Below are 12921 nucleotides of genomic sequence, written 5' to 3'. Positions count from 1 at the left end.
GAGCGAGCCGAGAGCGTTCGAGCGAGCGAGCTGCGAGCTAGCCTTCCTAACCGCGGTTCTTCGTCTTTCTCGGCCGGGCTCGAGCGCTCTCGCCGCGAAAGAGAGTGAAAGGTCATGAGAGTTATGCGCATTGGACTAGAGAGTACAACACTGGGCCGCGTCCTCGCCGCCCTCCCTTTTAAACAACCGCCTCCCTCGCTCCTCGACGAGCTTGCCGCCGACGAGCGCCGCGCTAGGCCTTGCTCGCGAACGAGCGCAGGTACTCGTAGTCCTCGAGGTTGGCCTCGATCGTCTTGAGGAGCTCGTCCGACAGCGGCTTGTCCTCCTTGGGCTTGTGCGCCGCAGGCGCCGCCTTGTCCGAGTTGCTGTCGACAGACGGCGAGCGACGGCCGACGCCCGTGCTCTGCTCGGCGTCCTCGTGCCAGCCCTTCCACTTGGCGCTGTACGAGAGAGAAAGAGAGAGGTCAGGGACCGGCGCAGCTGAGAGGGCGGCGCTCGTCCGGTCGACGAAGAAGGAGAGGGAGGAGCGGCGACGCACAAGTGGTCCCTCGTCGCGCTGTTCCACTCGAGCATGTCCTCGTTGAAGTCGACGCCGACGGCCTTGCAGTACTCGCTCACGACCTTCTTGGGCTCCTGCAGGAGCGTCTCAGCCTGGACGATGTGCGGCGCCTGGCCCGTCGCCTCGCGGATAAAGTCGAACAGGCGCCGGCTCTCGGCGTAGCCCATCTCGGACGGGTCGAAGTAGTCGAAGCCGGTCTTGGCGCCCGGGTAGCACAGGCGGGCGTACGAGGGGACGGCGCGGCGAGGATGCCGGATGAGGAACGTGTGGACGATGTGCGGCTGGAGGAGCTCGCTCGTCGGGATGAGCGTCGGGTTGGTCGGCGTCGTCGGCGTGCCCTCGTACGACGGGGCGACGGTGCCGAGAGGAAGGGACGTGTTGATGATGTAGGACGCCATGTCCTTGGAGAAGGTCCGTTTGGTCGGGTGCGGCGTCGAGACGTCCTTCCAGGCCTGCATTGGGTGCGCACAAGGCTTCGGGTTAGCTCAAAGTCGCCGGGCTCCACCACGTAGAGAGAGGGAGAGGAGGCGGCGGACCTTGTCGTAGGTGTAGTTCCAGTGCTCGCTCTTCTCGCACGTCTCCTGGCTGAACCGCTGGTGGACGCGCTCCTTCGAGTAGTACCACGACTCGCCCATGGGCTCGTGCAGGACGTTGAAGTCGCCCTTGCCGAGGAACATCATCTCGAACATGGTCGAGCACGACCGCGGGTGCGACCAGAGGATGACGGTCGCCGGGCGCGCCGGGTCGGCAGTTGCGCTCGAGGTGGATGTAGAGGCGTCGGCTGCCATGGTGCGCGCTGCGAAGGTGGCCGGGGCGAGAAAAGCGGCCGAGAGGGAGGAGAGCGAAAGAGGGTCCGCGCCGCCGGAGCGGGGGAGAGCGAGCCTTTGCGATCAAAAGGTGACGCCGCTCGGGCCGCATCAAGATTGGCTCGAGCGATCTCGGTAGACGCGTCGAGGTGCGGAGCTGCCCGCGGAGTCGCGGACCGGACAAGTCAAATCGCGCTCTCGCGGTCGTGGAACCAGATCTCTCGTTCTCTTGCTCGTCGCTCGCGCTCTCGTCGCGCATGGCCTCTACGGCGACGTCTCCCAAAGCGCTCAAGCGCGCGCTCAAAGAACTCAAGACCCGCGAGCAGCTCGCCTCGACCTGGCTCGTCCGTATCGGCTTGTTCCTCGCGCTCGCCGCGTGGGCGTACGACGAGTACTACTCGAGCAGGGCGGCGTCGACGACGAGGTCGAGGTCCAAGGAGACGCAGGGCGCAGCAAAGCAGCTCCTGCTGTACGTCGGCGGCGCGTAAGTCCTCGAACCCTCTCCCTCCAGGCCCGAGCGTGCTATGGCGTGCCCGGAAGCTGACGATCTCGAGCGGGCCTCGAAAACGCGCAGCATGGGCGTCGTCAAGCTGGCGCTGCGATGGTACTTCACGCGCGAGCGGCGCGAGCTGGGTGCGTGGCGCAGCTGTGCTCGAGCGACGAGGACCGGTCGGGGCGAGAGGACGAAGCTGACCCTGCCTCTGTCCCCGCGCAGAAGAGCGAACGCTGGAGGACGAGGGATCGGAGCGGCAGAGCGGCCGCTCCAAGGGCAGCAGGAAGCGGCGATAGCGAAGAAGCGCCTTGCGGACGCTCGCCGGAGGTTGCTGCGGCGCGGCACCGCCTGCCGTCCCTCCTCGAGCAGCGCTCGGGCCACGAAGCCGTCTCGCCGCTCCGCTCGCCGCGCAAGTGCGGCACAGGCCGCTGCAGCCACGCCTGACGGGCCGTCGGGAGGGCACGAGGCGAGCAAGCCGCCGGCGACGGGGCTCGAGCTGTGACCCTGTCGCCTGCAGCGCGGGCCCAGGCAGAGGGCAGAGGGCAGATGTGCCGCACGGCAATGTATGACTCGACTCGTCCTTTGCGCCGTTTGGCGCCCGGCGAGAGCGAGGCCGAGAGCTGTCGGCGAGCGCGAGCGGGAGGTCGACGACGGCGCGGCCCGGGGAGGCGCGAGGACGGCGCACACTGGGCGAGAGGTCTTCAGGAATGCAACGAGAGCATCCACGTCCAGCTGGTGGCGGCGTGGACGAGAGCAGAGAGGAGCACGAGGCGGAGCAAGTTCGCTGACGCTCTTGGCCGCGTCGCTCCACTCGACGCTCAAGCCGGACAGAGTGCTGTAGTTCAGCATGGGTGCCTTGTTCAGCCGAGTGCGCCCCAGCACCTCTCGCCTCGGCCCGTGCCGTCGTCGCAGACCCTGACGTCGCCTCCCCCTACCCCCCCTTGCACCGCCTCTCTCCCTCGACCGCGCGCACGAGCAGCCCAAGGAGGCCGACTACGACACCGTCCTCGCCAAGCTCCAGACCCAGATCGCCGCCCGCCAGGCCCGCCTGCAGCAGATCCGCGTCCGCGAGCGTCGCCTCAACGCCCTCCTCATCACCTACGGCGTCGTCGCCTGGATCCTCTACACCGTCCTGTGGTACTTTGGCATCGTCGGCGTGCGCGGTACCGTGGCGGGCCTCCCTGCAGCCGCGGCGGGAGCAGCGCCTGTCGTCCTGGGTCCGGTCGCGTGCGTCCTCGTCGCCCTCTCGCCTGTCCTGCCGCCCGACCGAGCTGACCCCTCACTTGTGCAGCATCATCTTCACTCGACGAGCCTCGCGCTGGTTCTACCACCGCAAGCAGGACAAGGAGGGTGAGCCCTGTCCCTCCTCGCCCGCTCGCACCCAGTCGGATCCCTGACCATGTTCCCTCTTCGCCCGCGCAGAGACGCAGGTCAAGGTTCTCGTCAAGCAGAAGCAGGACAAGGTCGAGGAGATCAAGAAGAAGACGGGCTACTACAGCACGCGGGACCTGCTCGAGAAGTACGACGAGGCGTTGAGGAAAGGGGTGCGTCCGGCTCTCTCCCTCGTCCCCCCTCGACCCCAGCTGACCGTCGTCGTCACCTGCAGCCTTCATCTGCGCCGTCGACGCCCGCCAAGCAGCAGGCCAAGCCTGGCGCAAAGCCTACGCCCGTTCCCTTCCCTGGTTCGCCGAGCACGCCTCAAGCCGTCGCCGCCCGTCCCGGCACGCCCGCCGCCGCTGCCGCCATGACGCCTCAGCAGCGCGCCTCGGCCGCCATCCCGAGCGCTCCCGGCACCCCGGCGCAGCTCGCCTTCCCGCCCGGCGCCGCCCCGACCGGCGCCTTCCCGCCTGCGCCGTTCCCGCCCGCCTCGCCTCAGCCGCGCACGCTCCTCGACAAGGTCGCCGACGCCCTCCTCGGCGTGTCGCCCGAGGACACCAACCCGATGAACCGCTACGCCCTGATCTGCGGCCAGTGCTACGCGCACAACGGCCTCGCTAAGAAGGACGAGTTCGACTTTGTCCGTACGTCCACCTCTCCCTCCTCTGCGGCTCCCGCAAGCCTGACCAGCCCGCCTCGCCTGCAGAGTACCGCTGTCCTCGCTGCGGCCACTTCAACCCGCCGCGCCGCGCCCCGGCCTCGGCCTCGCTCTCGGCGGGCGACCCGCACCGCCACCGCCGCGTCGTGTCCGAGGCGGCACCTTCGCCACTCAGCCTATCGTCGACTCGACCCTGGGGCGTCGACAAGGCGGACGAGCCGCGCGAGGTGGACGAGGACGAGGACCGCGAGGGCGAGATGCGCGAGGTGTCGCCGGCGGCCACGAGGGCGGCGAGCGCTGCCGGCAGGGCTGGCGAGAAGGAGGGGACGAGCACGACGGCGCTCAAGGAGGGTGGCGAGGCGCGTCGGAGGCGCAGGAAGGACAAGGTGGACGCCGACGAGGACGACCGGATGGATGTTGACGGGAGCGAGTGAGGGACGTCGTCGCTCGGCCCTGCTTTATGTGCAACGCGCTTCACCATGCACCTGTCGTCGAGTGCGTCGAGAGGAGCGGTATTTGCGAGACGCGAGTTGAATTGCCGCTGTGTCCGAGAGACGGGCGCCTGCTTGGCTCACCGATCCTCGACCTCCGTCGCTCGCTCGAGCAGGCTGCACACAGGCTTGCCGACAGCCACACAGCCACGTCGACCTCGACACCGCACCCGCACGCGCCGTACCCGCTGTGCCCGCGCCCTTGCTGCGCCGCCTCGGTCTGCGTCCTCATCTGTCGACCGCCGACCGCCGTCGCTGTTCGTGTTCGACCCTCGCCCGTTGGTCTAGCCGGCGTGCGCTCAACCGCGCCTCACTCGAGCTACCATGAACGGCGCGCCCCCTGTTCCTCCCCTCCCCCCCTACTCGCCGCCGTGTTGGCTAACGCGCCCTCGTCCTCCCCTCCAGGTTACCCTCCTCCTCAGCCCATCACGTCGCCGTTCAACCAGCCCTCGCCTCTGACCGCACCGCGACCCCAACCCCCGCCGAGCGCCATCCCCTCGGAGCGCCTCGCCAACACGGCCGACGCCTGGGCCAGAGGCTCGACGGCCTCGCCCGCCCCGCCGCCCAGCATGACGTCGCTCAACGCCGCCTACGCACCCGCACCGCAACCGCCCATGCCCCCTCACCCTCCTCCCGGCGGCTACTACGCGAGCCAGCCGTACGGCCCCGGCCCACCGCCGCCGCAGGGCGGCGACTACCTCGCCCCGCGACCGGCGAGCTACTCGGTCGGCCAGTCGGTCCCGCAGAACATGTACGGCGGCGTCGACCCGATGCAGGGCCGACCGGCGTCGTACGCTGCGCCCATGTCGGGCCCGTACGGCGCCATGCCGCCGCCGCCCCAGCCGCCCGTCCAGCCCGGCGGCTACTTTCCGCCGCCGCAGCAGCAGCCGCAGGCGGGCTACCTCACGCCGGCGCCGCCGTCGATGATGATGGGCGGTCCTCCGCCATCGGCGCCGGGCCAGATGCAGGGCGGGAGCGGGTTCGTGCAGCGGCCGCCGAGGGCGGCGAGCATGCAGCCGAGCGACTTTGCGGCGCTCAGCGGCGGGTTCGACGCCATGAGCCTCGGCGGCGGCGGTGGGGCAGCAGGAGGAGGGGCAGCGCCGGGAGGGTACCTGCCGGGCCAGCCCGGCCGGCCGAACTACTACGCCAACCCGGAGGACGGGCCGCCGCACAAACTCGCCGTCACGCACCCTGATGTGCGTCCCCTGTCCTCCTGTCCTCTCGCGCACGATGAGATCGAGCCCTGACATGCTCCCTCGCGCAACAGCAACCTATGCTCGCGTCCATGCGCGACACGGCGCTCGCCAACGGCGGCGACCCGCAGCGCAAGGTGGCCTGGGCCAAGCAGGTCCTCAAGTTCATCGAGCGGCATCAGGTGCGTCTCCTCCCACTATCTCAGTCGAGGAGCATGTGCGAGCGGGGACCTGACCGCCGTCGTGCACGTACAGGCCTCGGCCGGCGAGTCGTCCCGCATCAGCGACCCGACGCTCGTTCGCTGGACCGACGAGGCGCTCAACCACATCCTCGCGTCGGCTTCGTCCGCCAACCCTGTTCCGCTCGCCCTGTACCTGCGCGGCGACTTGTCGGCGTCGGGCTCGTTCCCGTCGTACCGGTCCAAGGACCTCAAGTCGTCGTTCCGCGATTTCGAGGCGGCCGCCAACGCCGGCTACGTCAAGGCGTGGTTCCGCATCGGGCGCGCGTACGAGGACTTTGGCGACATTCGGCGGGCCGTGGGCGCCTACGAGAAGGGCGTCGAGAAGGGCGACTGCGGCAGCACGTACCGCCTCGCCATGGCCTACCTCCTCGGCCAGATCGGCGTCCAGGGCGACATCCCCAAGGCGTTGGGCTTGCTCAGGAGGGCGGCCGACTCGGCAGACCTCGACACGCCGCAACGTGAGCCCTCCTCCACCTCTCCTCGGTCGAGCGCTCGAGCCGCCGCCGTCGTTCCCGAGCGCGTCACTGACTCTCTCGTTCTCTCCCCGTGCAGCGCCATACATCCTCGGCATGCTCCTGAGCGGCGAGTTCGACTCGCCGAGCGTCCAGCTCGACAAGAGCCAGATCCCGCTCGACATGGACGAGGCGAGGTGGCGCATCGAGCGCTCGGCGTACCTGAGCTTCGGACCGGCGCAGTACAAGATGGTGCGTCCCTGCTCGTTCTCTTTCTCTCTCGAGGGTGAGCGGGACTGACCGCGTTGCCGCTCGCAGGGCTACTCGTACGAGTACGCGTCGCTCGGGTGCCTGTTCGACCCGCTCCTGTCCGTCCAGTACTACGCTCTCGGTCCGTCGCCTCTCCTCGTCGATCTCGATCTCGACGAGCGAGTTTACTGACCCTCTTCTCGGCCTGCAGCATCGCAAAATTCCGAGGTCGAGGCCGACATGGGTGCGTCTCGCTCTCTCTCGTTGCCCATTCGCCTCCTGCCCGACCTGACCTCGTCTCCCTCCTGCAGCGCTCTCGAAATGGTACCTGTGCGGCTCCGAGGGGCACTTCGAGGCCAACGAGAAGCTCGCCGTCACGTTCGCCGAGAAGGCGGCCGCCAAACAGCACCCGTCGGCCGAGTTCGCGCTCGGGTACTACCACGAGGTCGGCATCGCCGGCCCTATCGACCTCGACAAGGCGAGGAGGTGGTACAGCAGGGTGCGTCCCGCCCCTTCTCATCTCGAAAAAGAGAGCCGCACTGACCCCTCGAACTCTCGCAGGCGGCCGGTCACGGCAACGAGGACGCCAAGCAGCGGCTCGAGGCCCTCCAGCAGTCGAACCCGGCGGCGCTCAACCGCACCGACCACGACGCCCACCTCGAGAACAAGCTCGTGCGCAAGCGCACCCAGGCCAAGGTCCGCTCGGACGCGCAGCGCGACCGCCTCGCCGCCAACCAGCTCGCCGCCAACCTGTCGGGCGCCAAGCTGTCGTCGTCGCAGGGTCCGAGCGGGCCTCGTCCGCCGCAGATCAACGTGCCCGCCGCGCAGGCGCAGTACCAGCAGCCGTACCGCCAGAGCACGGCCGGGTCCGTCGCCTCGTCGTCGTCGAGCTCGTACCGGCGCAACACGATCAAGCAGGTCGAGGCCGCCGTCCAGATGGCTCCTCCACCGCCGAGCACGCCCAACCCGATGCGCCCACCGCCACAGCAGCAGCACCTGCAGCCGCAGCCGCATCAGCGGTACTCGTCGCCCGGACCTCCTCGGCCGCAGAGCTACCAGCTCTCGGACGCGCCGCCGTCCTCGCTCCCGACGACGCAGCGCCCGCCGCAGCAGATGTCGAGGCCGCAGACGATCCAGGTCTCGCAGCAGCTCGCCGACCAGCACAAGCCCGCCACGTTCGCCGAGATGGTGCGTCCGCCTCTCTCGCCCTTCTCCCTCGTTCTCGCCCTGACCCCTCTCTCGACCGCAGGGCATCAAGACCAGTAAGGCCAAGAAGGACGATTGTTGCATATCGTGACGATGTCCTCGGCGCTGCGGCCGGCGGCAGCATTAGGCCAGCACGAGCCCGAGTCGCGCCGCCCTCGCTCGGATCCCTTCCCGTCCTTCCTCGCCCCGATACCCCTCCCCCTCCCTCTTGCCTTCTCTCTCACATACCTTGTCTATACCCCTAGCCGCGACGGTGTGTCATATCTAAGGAGGAGAGGACGACGCAGCAGACACTCGAAGGTGCGAGGTCGAGAGGCGGTGCAAGTCGAGCAGTCTTTCGCTCTCTCTCTCTCGCTCGAGAATGGATCGTCTGCATCGTGAGGGATTCTGAGAGTATCACTGAGCGTTGCAGAGGTTCCACGTTGCACAGCGAGGAGATGTCGTCGTCGTCGTCGTCGTCGTCGACCTTGCCACGCAGCTCCGACTCGCTCGCCGTTTCGTCCACGCCGCGACCAGAGCTCGACAAGATGCCTTCAGCACTCGGCGATGCAGCAGTTGGCGCCGGTCTCCTCGCCCTGTTCCTCCTGCCCGCCTACCTCTTCCTCCCCTCGCTCGTCGCCCCGCTCCTCTCGACCGTCCGCGCCCTGTTCTCGTCGCTCCTCATGGTCGTCGGGCTCACGGCCGCCTTGGTCTTTGCCCTCGCCATGTGCCTCGTCGGCGAAAAGGCCTACCGCAGGTGGGTCCTCAAGGAGCAGCGCCCCACACCCTCGCCTCGCAGCAATGACGGCGTCCGTGGCAAGCACGGGGCGACGCGGCTCGACACCGGTTCCCAGATCGACGCCGCAGCCGAGAAGGTCATCGAGCGCCTCGAGCAGAGCAGCGTCGGCCGGCTCGTGCGGCGCAAGGTGCGCGGCGCGACCAAGGGCAGCGGCGGCGGAGCGGGCGACGTCGAGCTCAAGGAGCTCAAGCGGGGCGTCGCGGGCACGACTGCGGTCAGAAGGGCACCGCCGCCGCCTCCACCGCGGTAAGGCCGACGACGACGGGCAGAGGTGCGCCTCACTCTCTCCTCCTCCTCCTCCTCGGCGGCTCTTTCGAGCTGCAATAACCTGACACCCTCGTCCACTGTCCTGCAGATGCGCTTGCGAGATGTACCGAGAGAGTCTGCAACTGCAATTGACGACACGGGCAAGGAACGGCGACTTCTATGGAGGACGGGCGAGGAGAGAGAGAAAGAGAGAGGAACTGCTACAAGGAAGGGAAGGAAAGAAGAAAGCCCGCAGCGCGCTCACCAACCGCCGGTGAGCTGGTTGAGAAGGACCTGCGCCGCGTCCTGCGTGTTGACGGGTGCGCCGCCGCCGAGGAAAGCCGAGAGGTCGAGCCCGGACCCGTCGTGCGAGGCGACGCCGCTCGGCCCTCCTCCCCCTCCCGAGCCACCGCCGCCGCCGCTCGCCGGGTGCGTCGTCCCACCGCCGAGACTGTTCGAGTCGCCGCCGTTCTGCGTCCAGTAGTCCCACGTGTGCCCGCCCGTGTTGATCATGCCGAGGTCTTGAAGGATCGAGACGGAGAACGTGCCGCCAAAGTCGCTCGGCAGCGGGACGGCGTTGGACGACGACGGCGGGCCCGGGTTCCACACCGAGAGGTCGGGCTCGGGCAGGCGAGATGCGGCGACGGGAGCGCCAGTCGAGGGGAAAGAAGAGGGGAGCGACGGGATCTCGTAGTGGCCCTGGTCGCACGCCAAGATGAGGCCCTCGGGGACCGTGCGCGGTGTCGGCGCCACGTCCATCTCGCGCGCAAAGCTCTGCAGGATCTGTGGTCGGAGGCGGGAAAGAGCGTGAGCAAGGTGGACGAGGAGAGGAAGAGGAGGTTCGAGAGCGAGATGGGGGCGCACCTCGGCGAAAGAGCGCTCGCTCGACGTGTCGTCGCCTGCTGCCCGACGGGCGCCGATTCTCGCTCGCCGCTGGACCTGCTCGGAGAAGAGGCCCGTGAGGACGCGACGGCCCGCCTCGATGATGACGCGCAGGTGCCTCGAGGCGACCTTGTCCTGGATGTCGCGGCCAAAGATCTCGAGCGACAGGGCAAAGGTGGACCTGCAGGTTGGCGAACATGTCAGTAACGAGTATCTGCTGCTGCTCGAGGAGTGCGAGAGACGAGGACGTACTTCTTGCTCTCGATCTCGGCGTCGGGCGCACCGCCGTCGATGGCGTGGTACAGGTCGGCGGCGAGGACGATGGCGGCCGAGAGCGTGTGCGAGTACATCATGCGCAGGTTGCGGTTGAAGTCGAGGTTGTTGTGGTGGCTGAGGACGACCGCCCGGGCCGAGCGCACGCACGCGTCCGAGCTGTAGGAGTACCGCGAGTTGGGCTCCCAGCCCTTGACGAGGAACGGGCGGTGCAGGCGGACGAGGCGGTTCTGCAGGTGGCGCGCCCTGTCAGTTCTCGCTCGTAAGGAAGAAGAGGAGGGAGAGAGAGAGAGTGGACGCACGTGCGTGCCCTGCATGGCGATGTAGCGCTTGTTGCGGACGATCGGGTCGGCGTGCTCGAGCGCGGCGCACTCGTGGAGCCAGACGTCGGGCAGGCTGTCGAGCAGGTTGCGGTAGTCCTTGTCGAGCTCGATAATGGTGCCGTAGCTGAAGCTGTCGCTCGAGGCGGTCGCGATGAGGAGGTCGAACGTCTTGCGAGACCTGTTTGACGACGACGAGTCAGTCGCTGCAGTCGCCCGTACCCGTCGACGGTCGGCTCGAGAGGACGAGGACGTACACTTGGGACAGCCGCAGCTTGTGGTACTCCATAGACGAGTCCTGTTCCTCGAGCTCGTCAGTCTCGGTACCTCGCCGACGCAGGATCGAGAGAGAGAGAGAGGACGTACCGTGAGGACTGAGCGTGGTGCCGGCGCGATCTTCCACTCGTGCGGCGTGAGCTCTTGCCAGTTGACGTTCGAGAGCGGCGGCGTAGTCGTGTGCGACGGGTGAATCATCTGAGGGAGGACGGCTCGTCAGGAAAGGTTCGAGGACGGCTTGACGAGGACACGCCCGACGTACGTAACCCTTGAAGCGAGCAGATCTGGAGGAGAGAGGCTGAGTCAGACAAGGACTCGGACGAAAGAGGAGGCGCGGCGGCTCACGCAGAAAGGTGGTCGAAGAAGCTCAGGAAGCCCCAGAGCCGCAGCGCGGTCTCTCTGCGTGCACAAGGAAGCACTCGTGAGCTCTATCCCTTGAGTCTGAGAGGCGTTGGCGGCAGACGCACCGCTTGAGGGCGTTCTTGCCGGGCGGCCATGCAGGGTCGTCGGGCGGCATGTCCTCGGGGTCGTCCGAGAGCTGGTGCAGGCCCATCTTCTGCAGACGACAAAAGCTGTGAGTCACTGACTCTCGCTGGTGGGAGAGGGAAGGCGAGGGCGCACCTGCGCCGTCCGAATACCGCACGCGAGCCATGACGAGAATCGGCCGAACTCGCCGCCGTGCGCCGAGATCAAGGTCCACTGCGCACAGGGCAACAGAATGTCAGTCATGAACGTGATGCGAGAGAAGCCCTGCTGCAGGCGGATGGTGAGACGCACGCAGGCGAGGAAAGTTGTGATCCTGCAGGGCGAGCAGCACATCGTCAGGGTCCGTGCGTCGTTGACGAGGACAGTGAGAAGGGACGCACTGGAGCATGCGCGCTTGTGGTCGACCGAAGGGATCGGCAAGGAGAACGAGCTTCTGCGCGCAGGCGTGGTACCTCGCGCTCTGCTCCTCCCACGCCGACGACGCCTCGGGCGTGCTCGGGCACGTGAGGTGCATCGACTCGTCCGACGACAGGGCAAGAAGCTGCGTGCGAGAGAAATGGGAGTGAGCGAGGGCGCACGAGGAGGGCAGGGAGAAGAGGGAGAGGAAGAGGGACGCACGAGGTAAAGGACGGCGAGCCACGCCGGGTCGACCTCGTACTTGCGGCCCGACCCGAGCATCTCCCAGAACCTCGCGTACTCGGCTTTCCACGTCGTGTGATGCAGGATCGAGAAGAACCAGTCGAACTGGAGGAAGTACCGGTCGACGGCGACGTTGCAGTCGGGCCGGTTCGGGAGCTGGGCGTAGATCTTGTCGAGGACGCGCAGCCGCTCGGCGTCAAGCTCTTCTTGGCTGAAGCACGGGTCGAGGCCGAGGTTGGTCGACACGGACGGGTTGGTGTAGACGACTCGAGGCGCGACGATCGACGTCGACATGCTCGTCAGGTCCAGGTGGTCGGGCTGCTGGAGGCCGTCGACGCCGTGGCTCTTGGGGCCAGCGAACAGGAGGTTGTCCATGAGGCCGAGCGAGTCGTGCGGCGCGACGGGCTTGTCGGTCGGGAGCGGGCGGGTGCTGCCGAACTGGGCGCCAAAGTCGACCTCGGCCTTGCGCAGCTCTTGCCGAGGGAGGTCGCCCATCTGCGAGATGCCGAGCTCCTTGAACGTCGTCTTGAGCGGATCTGGAAGCGTGTTGATGAAGCGCTCGACGAGCGATAGGCGCGCGCGCAGGTCGTCCGTCTCGGCGGCGAGCGCGAACGGCTGCTTCTCGGGCTCGATCTTGGCGTCCTGCGGGCGCACGAGCTCGTCAGTAACGACCCTGCACTGGTAGGCGAGACGTGGGGCGCACCTCCCAGTTGCACGCTTCAGCGTCGCCGCGCTTGAGGCATGCCGTGCACGGGACCTTGCGATCGCACTGCGCGCAGGTCGACAGGTCAGTGACCGTACGAGCGATTGAGACTCGTCTCGGTAGGACGCACCTTGATCTTGCGCCGCTGCAGGGGGAGGCACCGAGGTCAGCGCTGCGCTGCGAGATGACGAGGAGAGAGAGCGAGAGATGCGGCGCACCTTGCACTCGCCGCACGACAGGCTCTGCTTGCTCCTCTTGCGGAGCGGCTGCCCGTCTGCGTCGCGGCCATTGCCGTCGCCGTCGTCGTCGCCCGCGAGGCTCATCTGCCGCGCCGCCTTCTTCTTGCTGCCGCCGTTCGAGGCCGTGAAGCCGGCGGGTCCTCGCCCGCCGCCGTGGTCGTGGGTCGGTGCCGAGTCGGGCGAGTCGGGCGACTGGCTCGTGAGCGCTCCTGGCGCGTAGCCGTACGAGGTCGGGGGCGGCTGGTGGTGCGGCGGTGCAGCCGAGGTGCCGAGGTGCGATGAGGGCGGGACGTAGTGTCCGACGCCGGCGAGTGGGTGGTGCATGGCGTGGTCGGGCTGGGTCACGGCGTTGG

At 67.9% G+C, this 12921-nt stretch overlaps 6 protein-coding genes across 6 annotated transcripts; 4 read left to right on the top strand and 2 right to left on the bottom strand.

The window, feature by feature from the left end:
* Nucleotides 1-106: 106 nt before the first annotated feature.
* RHOBADRAFT_36237 (uncharacterized protein) lies at nt 107-1347 on the bottom strand (the record flags this gene model as incomplete). The annotated part of the gene is made up of 3 exons (XM_018413340.1): nt 107-440; nt 539-1011; nt 1096-1347. The coding sequence occupies 3 exons, from the start codon at nt 1345-1347 to the stop codon at nt 233-235; spliced, it is 933 nt and encodes a 310-aa protein (XP_018271437.1). The 3' UTR covers nt 107-232.
* Nucleotides 1348-1622: 275 nt separating this feature from the next.
* RHOBADRAFT_53369 (uncharacterized protein) lies at nt 1623-2159 on the top strand (the record flags this gene model as incomplete). Its single annotated transcript, XM_018416807.1, has 3 exons — nt 1623-1849; nt 1940-1998; nt 2081-2159. Coding segments are annotated over 3 exons (364 nt in total), but the record flags the coding sequence as incomplete, so codon positions are not given.
* A 512-nt stretch (nt 2160-2671) lies between these two features.
* On the top strand, nt 2672-4383 carry RHOBADRAFT_53368 (uncharacterized protein). Its single transcript, XM_018416806.1, has 6 exons — nt 2672-2726; nt 2838-3085; nt 3150-3208; nt 3281-3402; nt 3465-3879; nt 3942-4383. The coding sequence occupies exons 1-6, from the start codon at nt 2706-2708 to the stop codon at nt 4325-4327; spliced, it is 1251 nt and encodes a 416-aa protein (XP_018271435.1). The 5' UTR covers nt 2672-2705; the 3' UTR covers nt 4328-4383.
* RHOBADRAFT_53367 (uncharacterized protein) lies at nt 4373-7835 on the top strand (the record flags this gene model as incomplete). The annotated part of the gene is made up of 10 exons (XM_018416805.1): nt 4373-4388; nt 4790-5580; nt 5652-5759; nt 5833-6277; nt 6372-6523; nt 6590-6662; nt 6732-6764; nt 6832-7019; nt 7082-7708; nt 7770-7835. 10 exons carry the CDS (start codon nt 4373-4375, stop codon nt 7815-7817), a joined length of 2481 nt encoding a protein of 826 aa, XP_018271434.1. The 3' UTR covers nt 7818-7835.
* Nucleotides 7836-8427: 592 nt separating this feature from the next.
* RHOBADRAFT_64996 (uncharacterized protein) lies at nt 8428-9146 on the top strand (the record flags this gene model as incomplete). Its single annotated transcript, XM_018418625.1, has 2 exons — nt 8428-8775; nt 8860-9146. The coding sequence occupies one exon, from the start codon at nt 8431-8433 to the stop codon at nt 8752-8754; it is 324 nt and encodes a 107-aa protein (XP_018271433.1). The 3' UTR covers nt 8755-8775; nt 8860-9146.
* On the bottom strand, nt 8881-12892 carry RHOBADRAFT_53365 (uncharacterized protein; the record flags this gene model as incomplete). Its single annotated transcript, XM_018416804.1, has 16 exons — nt 8881-9533; nt 9615-9813; nt 9885-10135; nt 10208-10406; nt 10483-10523; nt 10592-10699; nt 10764-10785; nt 10847-10900; nt 10969-11057; nt 11123-11200; nt 11279-11300; nt 11368-11528; nt 11606-12268; nt 12330-12395; nt 12460-12474; nt 12548-12892. The coding sequence occupies 16 exons, from the start codon at nt 12890-12892 to the stop codon at nt 9012-9014; spliced, it is 2835 nt and encodes a 944-aa protein (XP_018271432.1). The 3' UTR covers nt 8881-9011.
* Nucleotides 12893-12921: the final 29 nt, after the last annotated feature.

The sequence above is a fragment of the Rhodotorula graminis genome, assembly GCF_001329695.1.
Source record: "Rhodotorula graminis WP1 unplaced genomic scaffold RHOBAscaffold_6, whole genome shotgun sequence".
NCBI lineage: Eukaryota > Fungi > Basidiomycota > Microbotryomycetes > Sporidiobolales > Sporidiobolaceae > Rhodotorula > Rhodotorula graminis.
Note: the sequence above shows the minus strand (reverse complement) of the source record. Positions and strands in the feature narration are given on the sequence as shown.

What these genes read in the sequence shown, in the direction of transcription:
- RHOBADRAFT_53368 (XM_018416806.1), top strand. Translation starts at nt 2,706, where the DNA reads ATGGGTGCCTTGTTCAGCCGA. An exon ending in ACGAGGCGTTGAGGAAAGGG is followed by an intron (nt 3,403 to 3,464) that starts GTGCGTCCGGCT and finishes CGTCACCTGCAG; the next exon opens with CCTTCATCTGCGCCGTCGAC. An exon ending in GGACGAGTTCGACTTTGTCC is followed by an intron (nt 3,880 to 3,941) that starts GTACGTCCACCT and finishes CCTCGCCTGCAG; the next exon opens with AGTACCGCTGTCCTCGCTGC.